The sequence below is a fragment of the Sebastes umbrosus genome, chromosome 19 (genome assembly GCF_015220745.1).
Source record: "Sebastes umbrosus isolate fSebUmb1 chromosome 19, fSebUmb1.pri, whole genome shotgun sequence".
In the NCBI taxonomy this organism is placed as follows: domain Eukaryota; kingdom Metazoa; phylum Chordata; class Actinopteri; order Perciformes; family Sebastidae; genus Sebastes; species Sebastes umbrosus.
In genome coordinates this window covers 25,698,159-25,716,889 of record NC_051287.1, presented here as the reverse complement: position 1 = coordinate 25,716,889, position 18,731 = coordinate 25,698,159, and the positions used below count along the sequence as shown (strand labels likewise).

The window sequence follows — 18,731 nt, the reverse complement described above, 5'->3', positions numbered from 1 at the left end:
TTAGCTCTGAGAATATCTAGTGAATGTACAGTGGACGTTTGTGCAGAAATAACTGCTGCAGCTCCTCCAGACCAACAGAGGTTTCCTGTGTCTTGTGAAGTGACGGGGCTCCGCAGAGAGAAACGTTATCGTCTCCGACCAAAACTCCGGTGTCTCCCCTGATCCCTCCGGCCGCGGTCGGGAGGCTGAGGCAGGAAAAGCCAACACTAGGATCAGCATTGATTCATGGAGAGACCTTCGTCTGGTCAGCTAACATTACTGCCAAGCAGCTGAAATATAGAGTGATATTGTGGTTTTAGCTGACATGTGTCGCATCACTGTTTTGAGCGATGCTCGTTCATGTCTATGTAGAGCGAGCACAAGCACGAGCAACAGGACGCTGACCTTCGTTGACTTAACGGCCACAGGAGTCGCTGTTAACAAGCATTTCTGATTCTTACAAACAGTCCCTTTAACTATCAAATTATCATTTATAAATGATGGTTATTATGAAGTGTTTCCCACATCTTCTTTGTTCCATGTTGTTTCCATATAACCACTTTAAGCTCATGAACATCCCGAAGTCGGAAGAAAGACTTCCCAACTCAGGAAAAAGGGACAATCAAAAGGAGCATGTGAACGCACCATTAAGGATGAGTCCGTTCTAATCAAGTCTTTAAAGGGGACATATCGTGCTCATTTTCAGGTTCATACTTGTATTTTGTGTTTCTACTAGAACATGTTTACATGCTGTAATGTTAAAAAAAAAACTGTATTTTCCTCATACTGTCTGCCTGAATATACCTGTATTTACCCTCTGTCTGAAACGCTCCGTTTTAGTGCATTTCAACAGAATTGCAACGGAATTGCATTGCTAGGCGACAGTTTGGGTCCATGTTTACTTCCTGTCAGCCGATGTTATTTACATACACTGCAACAGGAAATAAACTGGTACACATTTAGAATGTTTACGTTTAAAACCGTGTAATTGTCTAAATAATGTATATTTGTGACATCATAAATGGACAGAAATCCTAACGGCTTGTTTCAAACGCAAAATTTCTGAATACGGGCTGTGTGTGTTTCTCAGTTTGAGCGTTTTGATAGTATATATATATATATAGCACTTAAACCTGCTTTATAATATAAAAAACTTGAAAATCTCACTTTTTACAATATGGGACCTTTAAATAAGCCAGAACCAGAAACACCTCTTGGCTCAAGTTGCAGCATTACGACCCAAAGCAACGGTTGACTGAGATTCATCTGCAATGATACTTGGCGGTATGACAGAACGAGGGCACTAAAACTACATATCTGAATGAAAAGTCTCTTTATTGAGTGTTTTTTTTTGGAAACAGATCAGACGTATCGGACCAAATACATACTGTACATCCAAGCTCTTCAAAGACAGCGTTACCAAATCTTTACATTATGTCCCAAACACAGCAGCCAACCATTAATCATTTCTACAGTATTTACTGTACATAGTGGATACATGGATATAAAAAAATAAAACTGGTTGTGTTGGAAATACTTTTTTTTTTTTACTAAACTTTATCAGAGTTCACCACTTCAAAACTGAAGCTTTGTGTACATAAAAAGCAGGAAAAGAAAAAAAAATACAGTTAAATTAAAAAAAGTCATAGGTGGAATTTAAGTCTACTTTTAAAAGTAAGTCTTTCCTAGAAACTTAAGAAAACACTGATCTCTTCATGTTTGCGGGTACATTTTTGACACAATCACAATACTGCAAACTGAAACACCAAAAAATGACAGAAAAACATATGTTCAAATAAAAAAACAAATCCACTAATGTCTCGTGAATGTTCAATCTACTCTATTAATTACTAAAGACAGCTGACAATACTTAAATAGGACATCTCATTAGTTTCCTAAACAATAAATTCCTGTTGCATTTGTCAATAAGTCTCCATATTTTATTAGAATATTCTGTACAATCTTAGTCTAGGCACTTTTTGACCCTTCTGTGCTTGCGAGCAGTTAGTTGACCTGTGACATGTTTGCTTCGTTTGCATCTCACGTTCAATATGAGCCGACAGACATTTTTCACACCACCAGCATTTTTTACAGTATAGGCTTGTTTTGCATCTAGAAAACAGTAAATACTTTTTTATTTTTTTTTCTCACAGCATTATTACAACAATAACAGGGAAAGGAACATGATACATTTCAGCGACTAATCAGAAATATAAAAATGAAAGTAAATGTACACCCATAAAATAAAAAATAAAATAAAATGATGTATTCATGTTGACTAAAATGAGACATTTTTAGAACAATATATTATCAGAAACGGAATAATACCATTCTCATAATTACAGCACTTCCAGTCTTAAAGTCAACAGCGTACATTTAGCGGGAGAAGCATGGAGCACAACGGGGAACAAAAGAGTCTTCACAGACCTGGGCTGCAGTCAAATATTATTTTATTATTATGAGTGAAATGACCCGGAAGTATCTCAGTAGCAGCCGAGATAAGAGCTGATCATATTCTCTAAATGTTAAGGAAAGCTGCCTCAATGCTTCCTTTCTTATCTCCTTTAGCACAGGATACACTGGATCATCTTTTATGAACGGAAAGGAGAGAATGGCGTCCCACAATTCCTTGCGGCAGCAACATTTAAAGCGATGCACCATTCGAGTATTGAGTTTGTCGCTCTACTTATTTTCTATGTATGTTTTCATGCCATGTATAAAAACATGACATGACATCAGTAATTTCCTAAGTCCTTATGAATTCTCCTTCACATCTTTCTTTGACCTCTTTAGGAAAAGTGGTTATTCGACGTGCAAATCTCCCTTTAACACCACAAAAAGGGCAAATGAGCATTTCTTTTACCAATTTATTTTATACGTCCACTGAGAGGGGCCCTCATGTTCTTACACCTATAGAAGAAACATGAATTAAATATGTAATATACCATTTGTTTCACTCTGTAAATAAGCAAACCACACAGCCACACCGAGGCCAGAGCAGCAGAATAAAGAGGAATCAAATGTCAATAATGACATGAAATGAAATATTATACTTTTTAAAAAGAACATTTCAGCTGGCAAAATACAAGTATCTGGTTTAACTTCCTTTGTGGTGTGCTAGTGAGCAGAGTTTATATACACAACCTAACATGAGAATGGCCTATGTTATACTGTAATCAGTATTTTTTTGATAGTAGTAGTAGTAGTAGTAGTAGCAGCAGAAGGTAGTTTTTGTTTGTTTGGACAAAATGCAACTGATGCAAACTGGTAAATCAGCAGCGATATGACAAATGAAAAGTCAAAAAGAGAAACTGACAAATGAAAATAAACTGGGGGCTCCAGGCCAGAATGTAAAACATCGCTGCTATTCACAATTCAAAGTTACTTTACCCTCAACAGACAGACAACATCAGATGTATGGAGGGATGGATATTACATAATATTAATAATAACTGCAGTCATTTTCTTACAACTTATTCATATTTTGTATTAATAAATGCTGCCTGAAGAAGTGTGCCAGGCTTGAAATGTGCTGCCAGTCAGAGCCTCTTTTGCCTTTAAGTGCCTGCATTTGTGCATTTATTGAGCAGATTAAATGTCCTCATTTTTCTACATCAAACGGCCCCCCCCCCTCCAGGGTCTGAAATCAGCCCCCGCCACCCACCAAATGCGGGTAAATTGTTGGCAGTGGCGGGTGAAATCATCAGCACACCCGCCACTTAGGCAGGCAGGGAAAATGCTCGTGATGGGAATAGAGAACCGTAGTTGTCCGCTTTCTTGGCATCTCATGCCTCTGTTACGTTAGCTGTAACATTAGCTGTAACGTTAGCTGTTAGCAGCCGGTGGGCAGCACAGTCCTGACGGGTTAAATAACGGAGCTAATAACGTTAACGGAGGTTCCATTCAATTATTATTATGAGGCGTTCAAAGTCTGCTCAGGAAAAAAGACAATGGGTGAAGGTAAATTACAACGTTATCATGATGTGTTCAAATGTAATCTCGTAAAATGTTTTGGTGAGAAACTTGAATAAATCCATTTGTTTGAAGGAGATGTTTTCACAGTAATATAAAATAGATATTAGAGAGAGAATTATGACCTGTTTAACTTCCTAACACTAGCTCTAAGCAACTTGCCAAGATTTGTTTTAATCAAAGCAAATATTTAGATATTCATAATCATTTGAATTGTGTGTTTTTATGCAAATAACCACTATAGATGACAATAACAAAGTACAGTACAGTACTGTGTACACTACCCTCCCTCTAAGGTGTAATTCCAACACTGTAATTTACCGTGTTACATTGAATGACATCAGATCTAAAATGTTATTCCTTCATTTAGCGCAGAGATTTCAAAAGTGGCAGATACAATTTCTGAGTGGCAGACAAAAAAATACTTTTCTGATACAGTGGCAGGAAGTGAAAAAAGTTCATTTCAGACCCTGGCCCCCTCCTTTCTTCCTTTCTCTATTACTGAGTATTTTCTGAACTCTACTTTTCAACTGATTGAAGGGGACATATCATGATCATTTTTCAGGTTCACACTTGTGTTTCTACTAGAACATGTTTACATGCTTTAATGTTCTAAAAACACATTATTCTTCTCCTCCTGTCTGTCTGTCTGAATATACCTGTAGTCACTCATCCTGTCTGTCTGAAATGCTCCGTTTTAGCACCTGTCTCTTTAAGACCTACATATTACACACTACACACTACACATGTTGCTACATATTACTATTTGCAATATCAAGACAAAAACTTTTTTTTTTTTTTTTTTTTAAAGGAAAAGTCGCACATACTACAGTATGACAAATATTGATGATCTTAGAGGCATAAAAGACTTTCTGGACTATTTATTTTATTTTGTATTAATGTATTAATTGAAGTGTATGGTTAAGATGTCACTAGAGGAATGGAGAGCAACATTTGGTCTTTTTCATCAGGTAATATCCATGTAACATAGGACAAAGCTACAATAGAAATCTAGCTTCAAATTGTTGGAGAAACAAGGATTAACTCTGACTGGGACGATTATCAATAACAATAATAATCATAACTTTATTATCTAGACCGTCTCCTCTGAAGCTGGTCTGACAGACTACCAGGAATCTATACAGAAAGAATAACAGGTACTGAGTTCTTCAAGCAATGAACACATACAGGAGGTGGACACAGTACCAGTAGTAGTGTTGAGCGTCTGATGTCCAGTTACTGTTGAGGTGTTTCTGAGCCTGTAGTATTTAGTGTTGTGACTTAGATCTATAACCATTAATCAATTAGATGTCAACTATTAAACTAACTATTTTGACAATTGATTAATTTGTTTAAGTATTTTTTTTAAGAAAAAAGTTCTCTGATTCCAGCTTCTTAAATGTGAATATTTTCTGGTTTCTTTCCTCCTCTAAGACAGTAAACTGAATATCTTTGAGTTGTGGACAAAAAAAGACATTTGGTGACATCTTGTCGGGCTTTATAGGAAACACTGATTGACATTTTTCACCATTTTATAGACCAAACAACTAATCGATTAATCGAGGAAATAATCAACAGCTTAATAGACAATGAAAATAATAGTTGCAGCCCTAGTTGTACTGTTATATTACATTATATCATTTGCCTTTTCTGCAAGTCCCAAAATCTTCAGCTTCCCTACTGTACAGGAAAGGTGGGGCTATCTCTGCTGTACCGAGTGCTCACTTGCCCTTTAAGTGGGATATTGATAATTAGCTGAATTACAGGATCCATGTGTTGCCCAGAATGTGCTGTAAAAATCAGGTTGTACGACAGGAGATGACGATGTGAGTGGTTTTCATCCGGTGTGTATACGCACGCTGAGATCGTTTGATGGAACCCGACTGGTTTCTATGGTGCTGCAATAGTCACTTGGAGCTGTCGGCACCCACGGATGCATACCCGTCATTGTGAGTCTTGTAGCTGCCGTTATGCTGGGTGCAGGGTGATGACATCATGTCCTCGCTGAGTGGGACTGAGTCTTCTCTGTCACTTTCATACTCTTCCTTTTCTCCTCGGTCGCAGTCCCTTTCCACCTGAATGAGTAACATTTGAATGAGTAACAGTCAAACCTGGTCAGCACAAAACTTAAGTCCAGGTACCGATGATGCAGTGGCAGATGTTTTCAATGGAGTCTGTCCATTAACAGATCCAATAGTCTAGTATCTGTTACTAGTACTTTGTGAGGACAGGAAGGTCCAAATATGTCTAATTTTTCCCATTTTCAGTGCTCTACTTTAAAGCTTCTTGCTTATAGTATTTTGATTAATTCATTAATAACAGACCTGGGACAAATACGGATAAATACTTAATCAATCCCAAAGTTACTGCAGCCAAAACACACATAAAGGCCTGTGTCCACCAAAGCCTTTTCTCCCAACTGAATCGCCCGGTGCTCTTCTGAAAATGCCCAGCTGAGAGTACTCGAGTACTTTGGAGGCGCGGCGTCTTTTCAGCTGAGACAATTTGGGCCCTGTTCAGACCTGGTATTAACATGCGTCCTCAGTGATCGGATCACAAGTGGACAGCTCTAAGTACGTCTGTTCACACCTGGCATTAGAATGCGTCTCCACATGCGTCTTCAGTGGCCACTTGTGATCCGATCTCACTTCCCCGCTCTATATGCAAATAAACACGTAGTAAACACACGGCTAATACAGCAGACGTTGTGACGTAATATTACATGAATGTCAGTTGTAATATCCTACATGTTCGTGAATTCTGGTACATTATATTAACATGAAAATAAAAGGTTATTGTACCGGTGGTCTCCGGAGACCTCCGCTCCGCCGGCACCGCTGCTTTTACCAGACAACAGCCGGGTACAGCGCTCCAGAGAGCCGGGGAGGACAGAGAACAGGCGGGCGAGCGGATGGGCGGGCGGTTGGGTGTCAGCTCTGCGCAAAGCAGCGGAACAGAAACACCGACACATCTCCGACAGTATGATAATAATGCAATTTGCGTGCCTAGTATGATAGTCTGTAGATATGTAGCCTATAAACAAGATGTATTTTTTTTTTTTAAATACAGCTGTGCAGACAGGATGCAGTAGAGCACAGAGGCCGTTTCGATGCTGACAAGCGTCCGTGTCTGCCTGTTTATTCACCTGAGGGGCGCGGTGATCCCAGCTGGACGTCAGATGAGTAGGTGGTCCTTAATGTGGCCCAGGACGCATTCGCTACACACTGCTAAAAGAATGTGGTCATATGTGGCCCAGACCACCTCTGAATGTGGTCTGAAAGATCCGATCTCAATGCGTCTTGAGTGTGTTCACACCTGTACTTAAAGCTTTCCACTTGTGATCGGATCACTGAGGACGCATGTTAATACCAGGTGTGAACAGGGCCTTGGTTGCATCTGGCTGCTATGCAGGCTCGGGGAGTAATTCTCCAGTTGAGGTGAAAGTGTTGCTGGAACATACAGTGATTTCATTTAACTGTGTCACAGCAATCCTTCTGAAGTTGAGGTCCAGTATTTTTCTGATCAGGCATTAGACAAATATCATCTTGTTACATTTGTTTGTTTTTAATTGGAGATGATTGAAAAAAATATTAATCAGACAATTTTTTTTATATTTATTTTGATATAATAATACATTTTTATATTAGTCGGAAATAAAAAAAAAAATCTTTTGAATAATCGATAAATTAGTCGTTAGATTAATGGATAAAAAATAATGTTTAGTTTCAGCCCTGACAGACTCTGCAGTGCGGCTTTTTGCAGGTTTGCAGAAGTTTCAGAGGAGAATGTTTGCTCAGCTGCCGTTTGTTTATCACAGATTGTTATCGGTAGCAAAGATTGAGCGAGACAAGTCTAAAATGTGTCGCCTTTTATCTCACAGCCATCGCCTTACCTTTACGGTAAACGTTATAAAGTAGGTCAGCGTTCACGTGGTTTGATACCCGAGTTCAGAAACATCGGTTACTGAGGGGGGATCTGAGGACAGGAAAGAAGAGATCTGCAGACATGAGGTGGGACAGACACCTAATTCTCCCCTCGTGCCTGAGAAGTCTTTTAGTGCGACAAAGCTCGGCTTGTTAAATTATCAGTAGTGCGACAGCTTTATTCGCCCGCTCAACCGGGAGAAATTGATCAGCAGATTGTGGTCCCAGCGAGTGTCTCTACAGGGGGAGTGTTGATTCACTTTTCTTACCTTCGCTGGCTTGGCCTTGCTCTTTATCCTGTCCTCATCCTTGCGGCTCCTCTTCTTGGATGTGGAGCGGTCCTTTCTGTCCCCGCTGCGCTCCCTCCTCTTGTCTCTCTTACCTCTGAAAGAAGCAAACAAAAAGAAAACCAATCACAATCTCGCAGACACAAAAATCACTGATATGTATTGTCCACACATGCTCGTAAATCCACCTAGAAAACCTACGTAGGACGGACATAGGAGGCTTAGGAACTAGGGCTGACCCGAATGCTTCCAAACTTCGACCGTTGCCATAGTAATCAACCTCCGAATTAGTATTCGAATACTTCGGGTTTTTTTTATGTAAATATGTAATAATGAAGTTTAAAGCCCAAATAGCCCATGAAATAAGGGATAATCCCACAACATTATTCATATTCAACATTAATTACCTCCGCCAAGGCCGAAGGCCTAGGAAGGAGGTGATGTTTTCACCGGCGTTTGTCTGTTTGTTGGTTTGTCCGTATGGAGGATTACTCCAAAAGTCCACGATGGATTTGAATGAAATGTTTTGGACAGTGGGGTGTGGCACAATGAACAATCCATTAGATTTTGGTGGCGATCATTGGTAGTGATGTGACAGTGAGGAACATTTTCCTACCTTTTAATAAACCTGTGAATATACCGGTGTTGCCGATTACACCGACATTTTACAAGAAAAGATGACGGTCAACACGTGCAGAGCGCTGACTCTGATCTTTACTGTCGGGTGACGGTGTGTCTGGCCTCTCCGGTAGTGTTTTGCTGCGGGGCTCCGCTGCGGGGGTCTACCTGGCGCCGCTGCTCCGTGCACACCGGCTGTGACGGCTCCCTCCACCTCGCGGCGATTACCTCATTAACGTTATGGTTCCCTTACAGCATTGGGATTAAATGTGAAATATTGCCAAATAGGTGCGTTTGCTTTTCGCTTCGACAACAAATCCTCTTCCTCCTGCTCCTACTACTCTGAGCTGACGGACCAGATGCGTTCACGGTCAGTATGTAGTGTCCGTCGTCTGACTATAGATTGATAACATGCCGCTGATACGCCAAAATGAACGAAATGGGTCAATTCTTTGCCTCTGTTTTTTGTAATGTTCAAATGTTGTTGTCAAATGTTTCAATCTGTTGTTTTTTTACCGTGGTATCGAATTGGGTATCGAGAATCGTGGAAATTCACTGCTATTGGTATCGACTATTAGATTTCTGGTATCGTGACATCCCTATTCGGGACAGCCCTATTAGGAACATCTCAAACAGTTAAGGAGCATGAGAAATGATTGTTACCTTTTAGGTGAAGGTGATTTGGCTTTCCTCCGAGGGCTCCTGGACCGATCCTTACTCCTCCTCCTGTGGCCCCTGATAACACATTAACTGGACTAAGTACTTTTTTTTTTAGACAATATGAGCTACTGAACGAAAAAAGTAGAAGTAATGAAAACATCAAATATAACAGAGCCACAGATGTACACCTTATTGTATCAAAAAGTTTATAAGATAATAAGATACATTTTTTCCCCCATGGTGCCAGATGCAGCACAACAGGAGCCACATCCAGGCAGCTGCTAGACTCATGAAGTAACCTGGTGACCCCTACTGGCCAGGACAGGGATAACAGGCTGGCACGAGAGCAGATCAGATTTACTTTTCTTCATAATACATTATGTGACTAACTGAATTATTTTTCTATCAATTAGAAATTATATTTCTATTAATTCCAGGACTGTAATATCTTAAATTAAAGGAGTGTTATTACAGAAGCTTCTGAACTAGCAGATCCTATCTTAAAGGGACTGTTTGTAACTTTTTAAGCGTATAAATGTACCGGGTCATGTGCGCTCACATATGTCTCCTCCTCTGCCTGCTTGCCTTCACTCAGACAGCGCGCGCGTTCTCGCTCAGCTCGCTCCACCTTTAGACGTGAACGCGCGCTCACTCCACACTGCAGAAGAGTTAGTTTAGCTCTGAGAATATCTAGTGAATAATACATTTTATGAATTTATTTCTAGTGGGCAGAAATAAATGCTGCAGCTCCTCCAGACCAACAGAGGTTTCCCGTGTCTTGTGAAGTGACAGAGCTCGGCAGAGAGAAACGTTATCGCATCGTTACCGACCGGGTGCCGGTGTCTCCCTGCTCTCTCCGGCTGCGGGCGAAGTGAGCAGGGAGACACGCTGCAGAGCCCCGCTGCCTCAGCCTGCGCTGAGGCAGGAAAAGCCAACACTAGGATCAGCATTGATTCATGGAGAGACCTTCGTCTGGTCAGCTAACATTACTGCCAAGCAGCTGAAATATAGAGTGATATTGTGGTTTTAGCTGATGTGTGTCGCCTCACTGTTTTGAGCGATGCTCGTTCATGTCTATGTAGAGCGAGCACGAGCGCGAGCAACAGGACGCTGACTTTCGTTGACTTGACGGCCACAGGTGTTGCTGTTAACAAGACATTTCTGATTCTTACAAACAGTCCCTTTAAAACCTGAAGTTTGTGTCATACGGCCCCGGGGCACTGAACAGCATTTGGACTCGTTTCAAAGGAAAACAGATCATTCTGAGATCAATGCCTCATGTGTCCTTTGTTCCCAACATACCTAGAGCGACTACGACTGTGTCTCTTGTCTCTGGAGCGAGACCGCCTCTTGTGGCTGCTTCGGGAATTGTGGGAGTCGGTCCTCGGCCACAACTTCGGCGCCGGTCTGCTACAGAAATCAAAAACATGAGTCACTGACTGGACACAATCACAATCATATGATCACAGCATCGTGCGAGTGAAATATCAAACGTCTGAGTATTAGCTGGGTACCTGTGTCTCGAACGGGACCTTTTCCTGTGCGTTTTCGAATGTGAACGGGACCGCGAGCGGGACCGGCGTAACCTTCTAGACCGACTGGGGGAACTCTTCTTTATGATGTCCGCTAGAAGATGAAGAAGCAGTCTCAGCATAAGAACAACTTCATTTATCTATAGTATTACTAAAGACTTGACTCATGCAGCATGTCATCATGTTGTACCTGGATCTATGGCAGCAGCAATGGTGCACTGGGCCTCCCTCACCCTCTTCATCACACCTTCTAGCTCTTTAGCAGCAGCCTGTGGCGTCATCTCGGGGGGTTTTACTATGGCGTTATTGGAATGATTAACCCTGAAAGACATAAAACGATCTCATTTAAACAATCCACTGAAGGGTATTTTGTTCCTTGTCACGATCCATGTAACTTTGAGCACCTATCTGTTTCTTTGAGAACGATATTCAGAGTAAATAAATGACACATTTTCTTGATTTATGATGTCTGCTGTACGGCTCTGTAGAATGATCTTAAAACACTTACTTCAGGGGTCTGTCTCCGAACATGACTCCATTGAAGGTCAGGGCTCTGCCGACGGACTCCTGCTCAACAAACTCTACAAAGGCGAAGCGTGTCGGCTGAGTCTCATCTCCAGCCATTCGCACAAACTTTACATCTCCCACCTGCTTGAAGAACTCCAACAGCTGGTCTGCGGTGGTGGTCTGTGGAAAGAAAGATGAACTAGATTAAATAACAACAGGTTTGTCGTTACAGAATGTAAAGCTCTGAACCAGAAGCTTCCTGATCAGTAACAACGGGTTCCAGTTGGGATTTATCTGAATTCTCTTGAGCTTTAAATCGATCCGATTTTAGTGATCTGTTATTCTACATCAGTGAAGGCTCCATTTGTCTTTTCTACTGGTTACAAAGAGCTTATGAACAAATGATTGGCTCTGAGCATCATTAGCTCAAACTGTAATTTGTCCAGATCCGTCATGAGTATTTATGGACGGCTGGAGAAAGAAGATAGAAATAAGGCATCTTGCACTTGAATGTGGGAAATAATTACTTAAAGGTGGAGTCTGAGATTCTAATTCAGGGGTCAGCAATCTTTACTATCAAAAGAGTCATTTTAGGCAAAAAAAATTTAATAAATCTGTCTGGGGCCGCAAAACATTTGAGCATTGTGATGAAGGTAACACAGCTTATAGTCTAAGTATATAGTATAGAAGTCTAATGCAGTGAGGGCCAAAGTGCAAATGTACGACGGAGTATTAGGGCCACGTTGAGAGAAAGAAATCAGAGATTACGAGAATAAAGTCAGAATATTACGAGAAAAAAGTCGTAATATTACGAGAATAAAGTCATAACTTTATGAGAAAAAATTAGTAATATTACGAGAATAAAGTCATATGTTATGACTTTATTCTCGTAATATTACTACTTTTTTTTCTGGATGGATATAAGCAGAATATAAGTTTTGACCTTTGGACTGAAAGAGACAATTAAAGAGACAAGGACGTGCAGCAGCGCTCGCTGTGAGTGTGTTTGAGAGAGAGGGGAAGGAAAGGTGGAAGGTGAACTATTGCATGCAATGTTTCTGTAAGACTAAGAGTGTCCATATAACGATTTTTCAAGACAAGAGCTGGCATTTTGTTCGGGAACGCAGCGCCTTTCTGGAAAGTTCCGAGATTTTCAGCCAGAAGCGCTCAGAGCGTCCACACAAAAAGGTAAGAGCGCTCTGAAAAATTATGCTGGTGCTCAGAAAAGAAAAACGCTATATGGACACTCAGCCTAAGCCTTATTAATAATAATAATTTGATTTCAACGTTATGAATGAAGCTTTGAACTATTCAGGACAGCCCTACGAGCCGCACAACACTAAAGGCCATGGATGTATGAGGAGAAAGGCAGTGAGGGGGAGAGGGACGTTAAATCTGGAGGGGTGGGTTTGTTTGGTGTAGAGATAAAATATCAACAATATTTCTCCAGAAATGCAGACTCCACCTTTAAAAGATAAGTCTGGTGATATTCTGTATTTTTCTTATTGTTAACAAATCCCATAAAGACCCAAACTGACAATGAATTCATCCTAATAACAAGTAATGTCTGTGTACCCACAGCCTGATAAATCGTATTCCTCTGTGCCACAGAGCTCCGTTAAAAATAGACCATTGAGCCAGCCGATGACATGTGCAACACACACATACGCCACCCTGCTGCTGTAAATATTCCCTAGGTTAAGTGTGAACACAGATTTAACATTATGTTACCTGTGAGTTCAAGTTGCCAACGTAGACGGTCCTCCTGATCTCATCGACTTTTGAGGGATCCACATTTCCCATGAGGGGGGCCTGGGAGAGCGCTGATGCTGTGGGGTCCAGAGCAGCTGACAACCGATTCACTATGGGAAGGTTCAGCTGTGGGTGTAAAACACACACACGCGCACAGGTTTTACTTATGCCTAGTTCACACTACACAACTTTAGCCCTGACATTTCACTCGCCAACAACTTGTTAAACTGAAAATCAGTTCTTCTTCTTCACCGCTCCAAAACCGTAGCCTTCACTGTGCTGTCACCCCGGAGGTATCATGGCTACTACTGTAAAAGAAGAACTGACTGCAGGTACATTAGACGTGAGCCTGCACATCAGTCTCGCCCATTTTTTTTCACGACATACGGTACTCATGCTGAACAGATCAAACGCATAGTTAAAAACAACTGGGCCTTCATTGAGAGCGACACTGTGTTGAGTCAAGGTTTTCCTGAACCTCCTATTGTTTCTTTTAGACGCGACCCTACTTTTCGGCACAGGCTCATGCATTCTTATCTTCCAGCAGATAAAAAAGGTACTTGGCTGACCGAGCCATGTGGCACTTTTAAATGTATGTATTGCCCTAATTGTAAAAATGTGGTGCAAACTAAATATTTTGCTAACATTAACTCCGATAAAAGCTATAAACAAAGTGATTTCATTAACTGTAACACCACCTTTGTCATATACCGCTTGGTGCTAATGATTCCTTGTTATGCATAGAGGGCATTGAACATATTAAACCGCTGGTCAGGGGGGAGACAGGTTACAAAAACCTTACCAGAGGTAGACTTTTTGGATCCATCGACTGGATGCCTTAAAGTATCCTGGGCTTAATGAGGATATAGATTTTACATGTTTTCTGTAATAATAAATATTAAAAATGTTATTTATATATTTTTCTTTTTCTGTATAGGCTCCCATGTTTGCTTTACAGTTGCTGTTGCAAAGTAGGAGTTGTTTCATTAATGAAGGACATGAATTACATGTTTCTGTGTTATCTCTTTGATATTTGTTACATTTTGTAATATTATGATGATCATGTGACTGCCTCCCATTGGTTGTTGATACCATACAGGTGAGGCCACATCCGCCTTGTCTGTTTGTTTGTAAGCCCTGACGAAGACCTACAGTGGTCGAAACATGTTGGCTTTTTAAATGATTTAGCCATAAAGGCTTTTTAATATGTTCTCTTCGTCGTTGCTACTTGTTTGATATTTTGGAGTGCCTGGATTACATTCCTGTTTATCCTTCTTTACCCCCGTTTTCCAAGAACACCCGACACGTTTTGCCTTACGATTGAACACACCGAGCAACCAGTTATCTCTCTTTCCAACTGACTGCAGGTAGTTTGTCACATGACGATAGCAAACAACAACAGCGCGGTGCTAGCGGAGACGGTAACCGTAACAGTAGTCAGAGCGAGGAAAATGTCAGTCATTTGGTGATATTTCACAGTGGAAAATCCATCAAGTAAAACGGCGATATGATCAGTATGTAAGGCCTCTGTTTGGGGAGGGGGGGGGCATAAAACAAAGATAGTAATCATATCACAGCCATAAATGGTCTGTAGTAAACAGCTGTTAAATAATAATAATAATACCGATATATTTTTTTTTAAAATCACGCTAGTATTGGATCAGTACTCGGTATCGGAACGGGTATCGGCAAGGAAAAATGGTATGGGAACATCTCTAGTTTTAGCTCAGCAGTCGCAGATTTGTGTGAACTGTTCAAAGACGCGAGCCTAGATGTATTACAGACGCGTCCCAGATATCTAGCAGGTAACGGGTTGAGGGGAAACCTGGGGGACGGGTCGTCTGTAATATAGAAACTTTAATGTATGTGTTGCATTTGCAAAACGGACCAAAGTTGTTGTTGCACCTCGAGGAAACGGGCTATAAACAGTAAGAACGTGTGGAGACGGGCTATTTTGTGAACATGTGGGCCAATAACAAAATCAACAAGCGTCTCGCGCATGGCATAACGCCATTTCCCGTGTCACTTCTCACGCGTTTTCATGACAATACCTAGTTTGGAGACCAGACATACTCATCAAGGATGCCTCCTGGTGAAAGATCTTGTAGTGTGTGATCCCCTGTCGCCGGTTAGTCATGTAGTGTGAAAACCACGACGACTTCAAGACTCCCGATACAAGACATCAAGTTGTGCAGTGTGAACTTGGCTTTACATGACAGACAACCAGACGAGACAGCGACTCACATTCTGAAGTGGAGCTGGAGTAGGAATTGGTAGCAGTCCCCCACCAGGAATCAGACTGGGTACTGGGGCGGCAGGTGCCAAAAGTGACAAGGCCTTGGCCTCCTCTGGGATTTTCCCTGTAGGACAGAAGCAGATATTAGTGAAGGCAATAGAGGGACTCTTCTGTCTGTCTCCTCTATGTCTGCACAATTAGCCCACTGTATTCTAGAGAGAAAGAGAGCATACACTTCCCCATACAACCTACAAGTGTTTTACTGTCTACTACTGGAGACCGAGCATCCTTACTTTGCTTTTAAATTAACCTTCTCAGTCAATCTGAATTATTATTTTTTTAATAAAAATCTTAACTTTTTTTTCAAAAACAAAAAGAACACTGATTTTTTGTCCTTGGTCTCTTTTCATAGATCAAAAAAGAAAAGAAAAACACAATGCAGAGAATGAGTCAACACTTTGATGCATGGGTCACCTGTACTGGAAACATATTGGTCATGAACCATACGATATCAAGCATGGGCGCTTTTCCGTGGGGGCGATCGTTTCGCAGTGTTGGAAAGGTGTGCAACACAAGACAACCCCAATGGCTGCATCACTAATAGCACACAGGACATCAGATACAGAGAAGAACAACAATTTTAAGAACTGTAGGAAATGTTAGCCAAGACTTTAGCTATAAATACAACCAATTAGGAATTGTGCTCATTCCATTCTGGATTAAAGTCTGCTGGAGAAGAGAGCTACGTTAAGACCAATAAGAAACTACAAATTCACTTCATTATAGCTGGAGGCATTCAGCATGAGTTACCATTTGAAAAGTTCTCGTAGTGCTAGGAAATATGTCAAACAAATGACGACGCAGAGCATCAAATCATGTGTCACGAAAGTTAAAAGAGACAATGTTGAATGGAGAGTGGTTGTGACATTATTAAATACTAAACATCTATACCAGAGCTCTGTATGTGTGGGAAAAACCTTTTACTACAGCACAGGTGCAAATAGCATTTCAAAGACTTGTATAATGTCTAGCCCCTCACTATGTCAACAGGAGTAGGTGACAAGAGAGTAAAGTGTTAGTGATCCTCCTATCATCCCATGTGTGATACACATCCCACCGGTATGCCGTAGCAACCTGGACAGAATTCAATCACACACAAGCTGCAGCTGTAGCGGAAAGAGAGAGGGGGGTGGGGGTTGGACAATAATCAAAACAAACCAAAATAACAAATATAAACACAAAGCTAGAGATAAGCAATACTTGTAGCTTCTAGATAGAGACAGTAGAGAGTGGACAACATGGGAAAGTATGAAAGGAAACAAACCAAAAGAAAAAATAAATAAATCAAAAGAGACAAGGTGTCCATCTTGGAAGGTTCAGCAGGCTATTCTCCTGGTCACATTCCCCCTTGAAGGCTGCGTTGGCCCGATCGGGGATAGTGGCTTGGAAAACAATGCCTGACTCAGGCTAGTGTAGTGTAACAGCTGGGCCAGTCTAGTCATCTGATATGCACACATAATCACACAGAAAAAACATACAAAACCAAATTAATAAACTCAGTAGCCATCCAGCACCAAGTCACGTGGACAAAAAGCATCAAGTTAGAGGTGATATCATTGTTTTGTACTGTACACAACAGTGGCACCAAAAGGGGAGGAATTAAAGAAAAGGAGCACCAAAAAAATGAAAGAGAGAGAAAGTTAGCTGTGATGGCATGGAATTATTATTTAGTCATTTCCATAAAAACAAGTAACATTAATGGCAGTTTCTTACACAAGCTACTTGTTTTCCAGAGAATCCAGTGTTTACAGTGAGCTAAAGCACCTTGTGACAGCAAACAGAAAGCCTGGGCTCACTAATTAGCTAGCTGGGGTTTTTATTGAGATGATACAACCAGTCACCTGTGTCAAATACTTGTGACAAAAGTGGCTAAACTCAGAACTACCCAATGGCAACAACATGCCAATTTTCCATGTGAATAAAACAAACGAACCCAGAATTCAACCAAAACACCAGATGGTTGGATTGAAGGGTGGGAGGCCACAGCAAGTCCACTGAAGACAGTTCACACATTTACTCTGTTTATTCTGTTAACCGGTGTCACTCACCTTCCGCACATGGCACTACTATCAGAGCTCTGTCAACAAACACAGTATTGGTGAGATGTTGCGCCACACCAACACTGGAGGGGTCCCGGTACTTTATATAGCACACTTTGGACGAGAAAGACAGAGGGGCATTGCTGTGAAAGAAAAGACAAGCAGAAAATAAAAGGCGGGTTAGTTATCTATTAACACCCGTGACTTCTTCATTTGAATGTTTACGAGGACCGCGGAAAGGCCGCAGATCCACGGTGTTGCCTAGGTAGCCATGCCGGGGGCAGGTTGCGCTTACTCGGGCGGGTAGAGCCGCAGCTCCTCGATGTCTCCTAGGAAACCGAACAGAGTGCGCATCTGCTCGCTGCTCACGGCCGAGGACAGGTTGGTGACCTGGACGACAGCAGTCCCTGGGATCCCGCTCATTGTGCACACCGAAAAAAAGCGTCGTCAATCTTTAAAGTGTGGTATTTCTACACTGTTTATGTCTCAGTCACCCCGCTCGGTGTTATGCACACCATAGATACACAGCAGAGACACACAGCAGAGATACACAGTACATCCAGGCGGGCGGAGTGAGAGGGTTCACCGGCTTCCTCTTATTTCTTAACAAGGGTAGACAATACACTGTGAGGGCCACTACCGCCCCTACTGTGTTGGATGATACATTACTACCTAGGGCCACTACCGCCCCTATTGTGTTGGATGGTACATTACTAACTATTGTGTTGGATGGTACATTACTACCTAGGGCCACTACCGCCCTGACTGTGTTGGATGGTACATTACTACCTAGGGCCTCTACCGCCCTGACTGTGTTGGATGGTACATTACTACCTAGGGCCACTACCGCCCTGACTGTGTTGGATGGTACATTACTACCTAGGGCCTCTACCGCCCCTATTGTGTTGGATGGTACATTACTAACTATTGTGTTGGATGGTACATTACTACCTAGGGCCACTACCGCCCTGACTGTGTTGGATGGTACATTACTACCTAGGGCCTCTACCGCCCTGACTGTGTTGGATGGTACATTACTACCTAGGGCCACTACCGCCCTGACTGTGTTGGATGGTACATTACTACCTAGGGCCTCTACCGCCCCTATTGTGTTGGATGGTACATTACTAACTATTGTGTTGGATGGTACATTACTACCTAGGGCC

The 18,731-nt window shown here is 41.7% G+C and overlaps 1 protein-coding gene across 6 annotated transcripts; it reads right to left on the bottom strand.

Annotated features, from left to right (window-relative positions):
- Positions 1–5,760: 5,760 nt before the first annotated feature.
- srek1 (splicing regulatory glutamine/lysine-rich protein 1) lies at positions 5,761–18,150 on the bottom strand. 6 transcript variants are annotated; one of them, XM_037752374.1, is made up of 12 exons: positions 17,861–17,875; positions 16,506–17,708; positions 15,941–16,063; positions 15,475–15,590; positions 13,210–13,356; positions 11,480–11,658; positions 11,162–11,292; positions 10,954–11,065; positions 10,742–10,849; positions 9,443–9,514; positions 8,144–8,258; positions 5,761–6,026 (listed from the first exon to the last, which is right to left on the bottom strand). In XM_037752374.1, exons 3-12 carry the CDS (start codon positions 15,969–15,971, stop codon positions 5,859–5,861), a joined length of 1,179 nt encoding a protein of 392 aa, XP_037608302.1. In that variant the 5' UTR covers positions 15,972–16,063; positions 16,506–17,708; positions 17,861–17,875; the 3' UTR covers positions 5,761–5,858. The 6 variants fall into 6 exon arrangements, with proteins under 6 accessions (XP_037608302.1, XP_037608303.1, XP_037608298.1 ...); XM_037752375.1 differs by having other exon boundaries at positions 15,941–16,632; positions 16,791–17,708; XM_037752372.1 differs by lacking the exon at positions 15,941–16,063 and adding an exon at positions 6,753–6,830 and having other exon boundaries at positions 5,889–6,026; positions 17,575–17,708; positions 17,861–18,150.
- Positions 18,151–18,731: the final 581 nt, after the last annotated feature.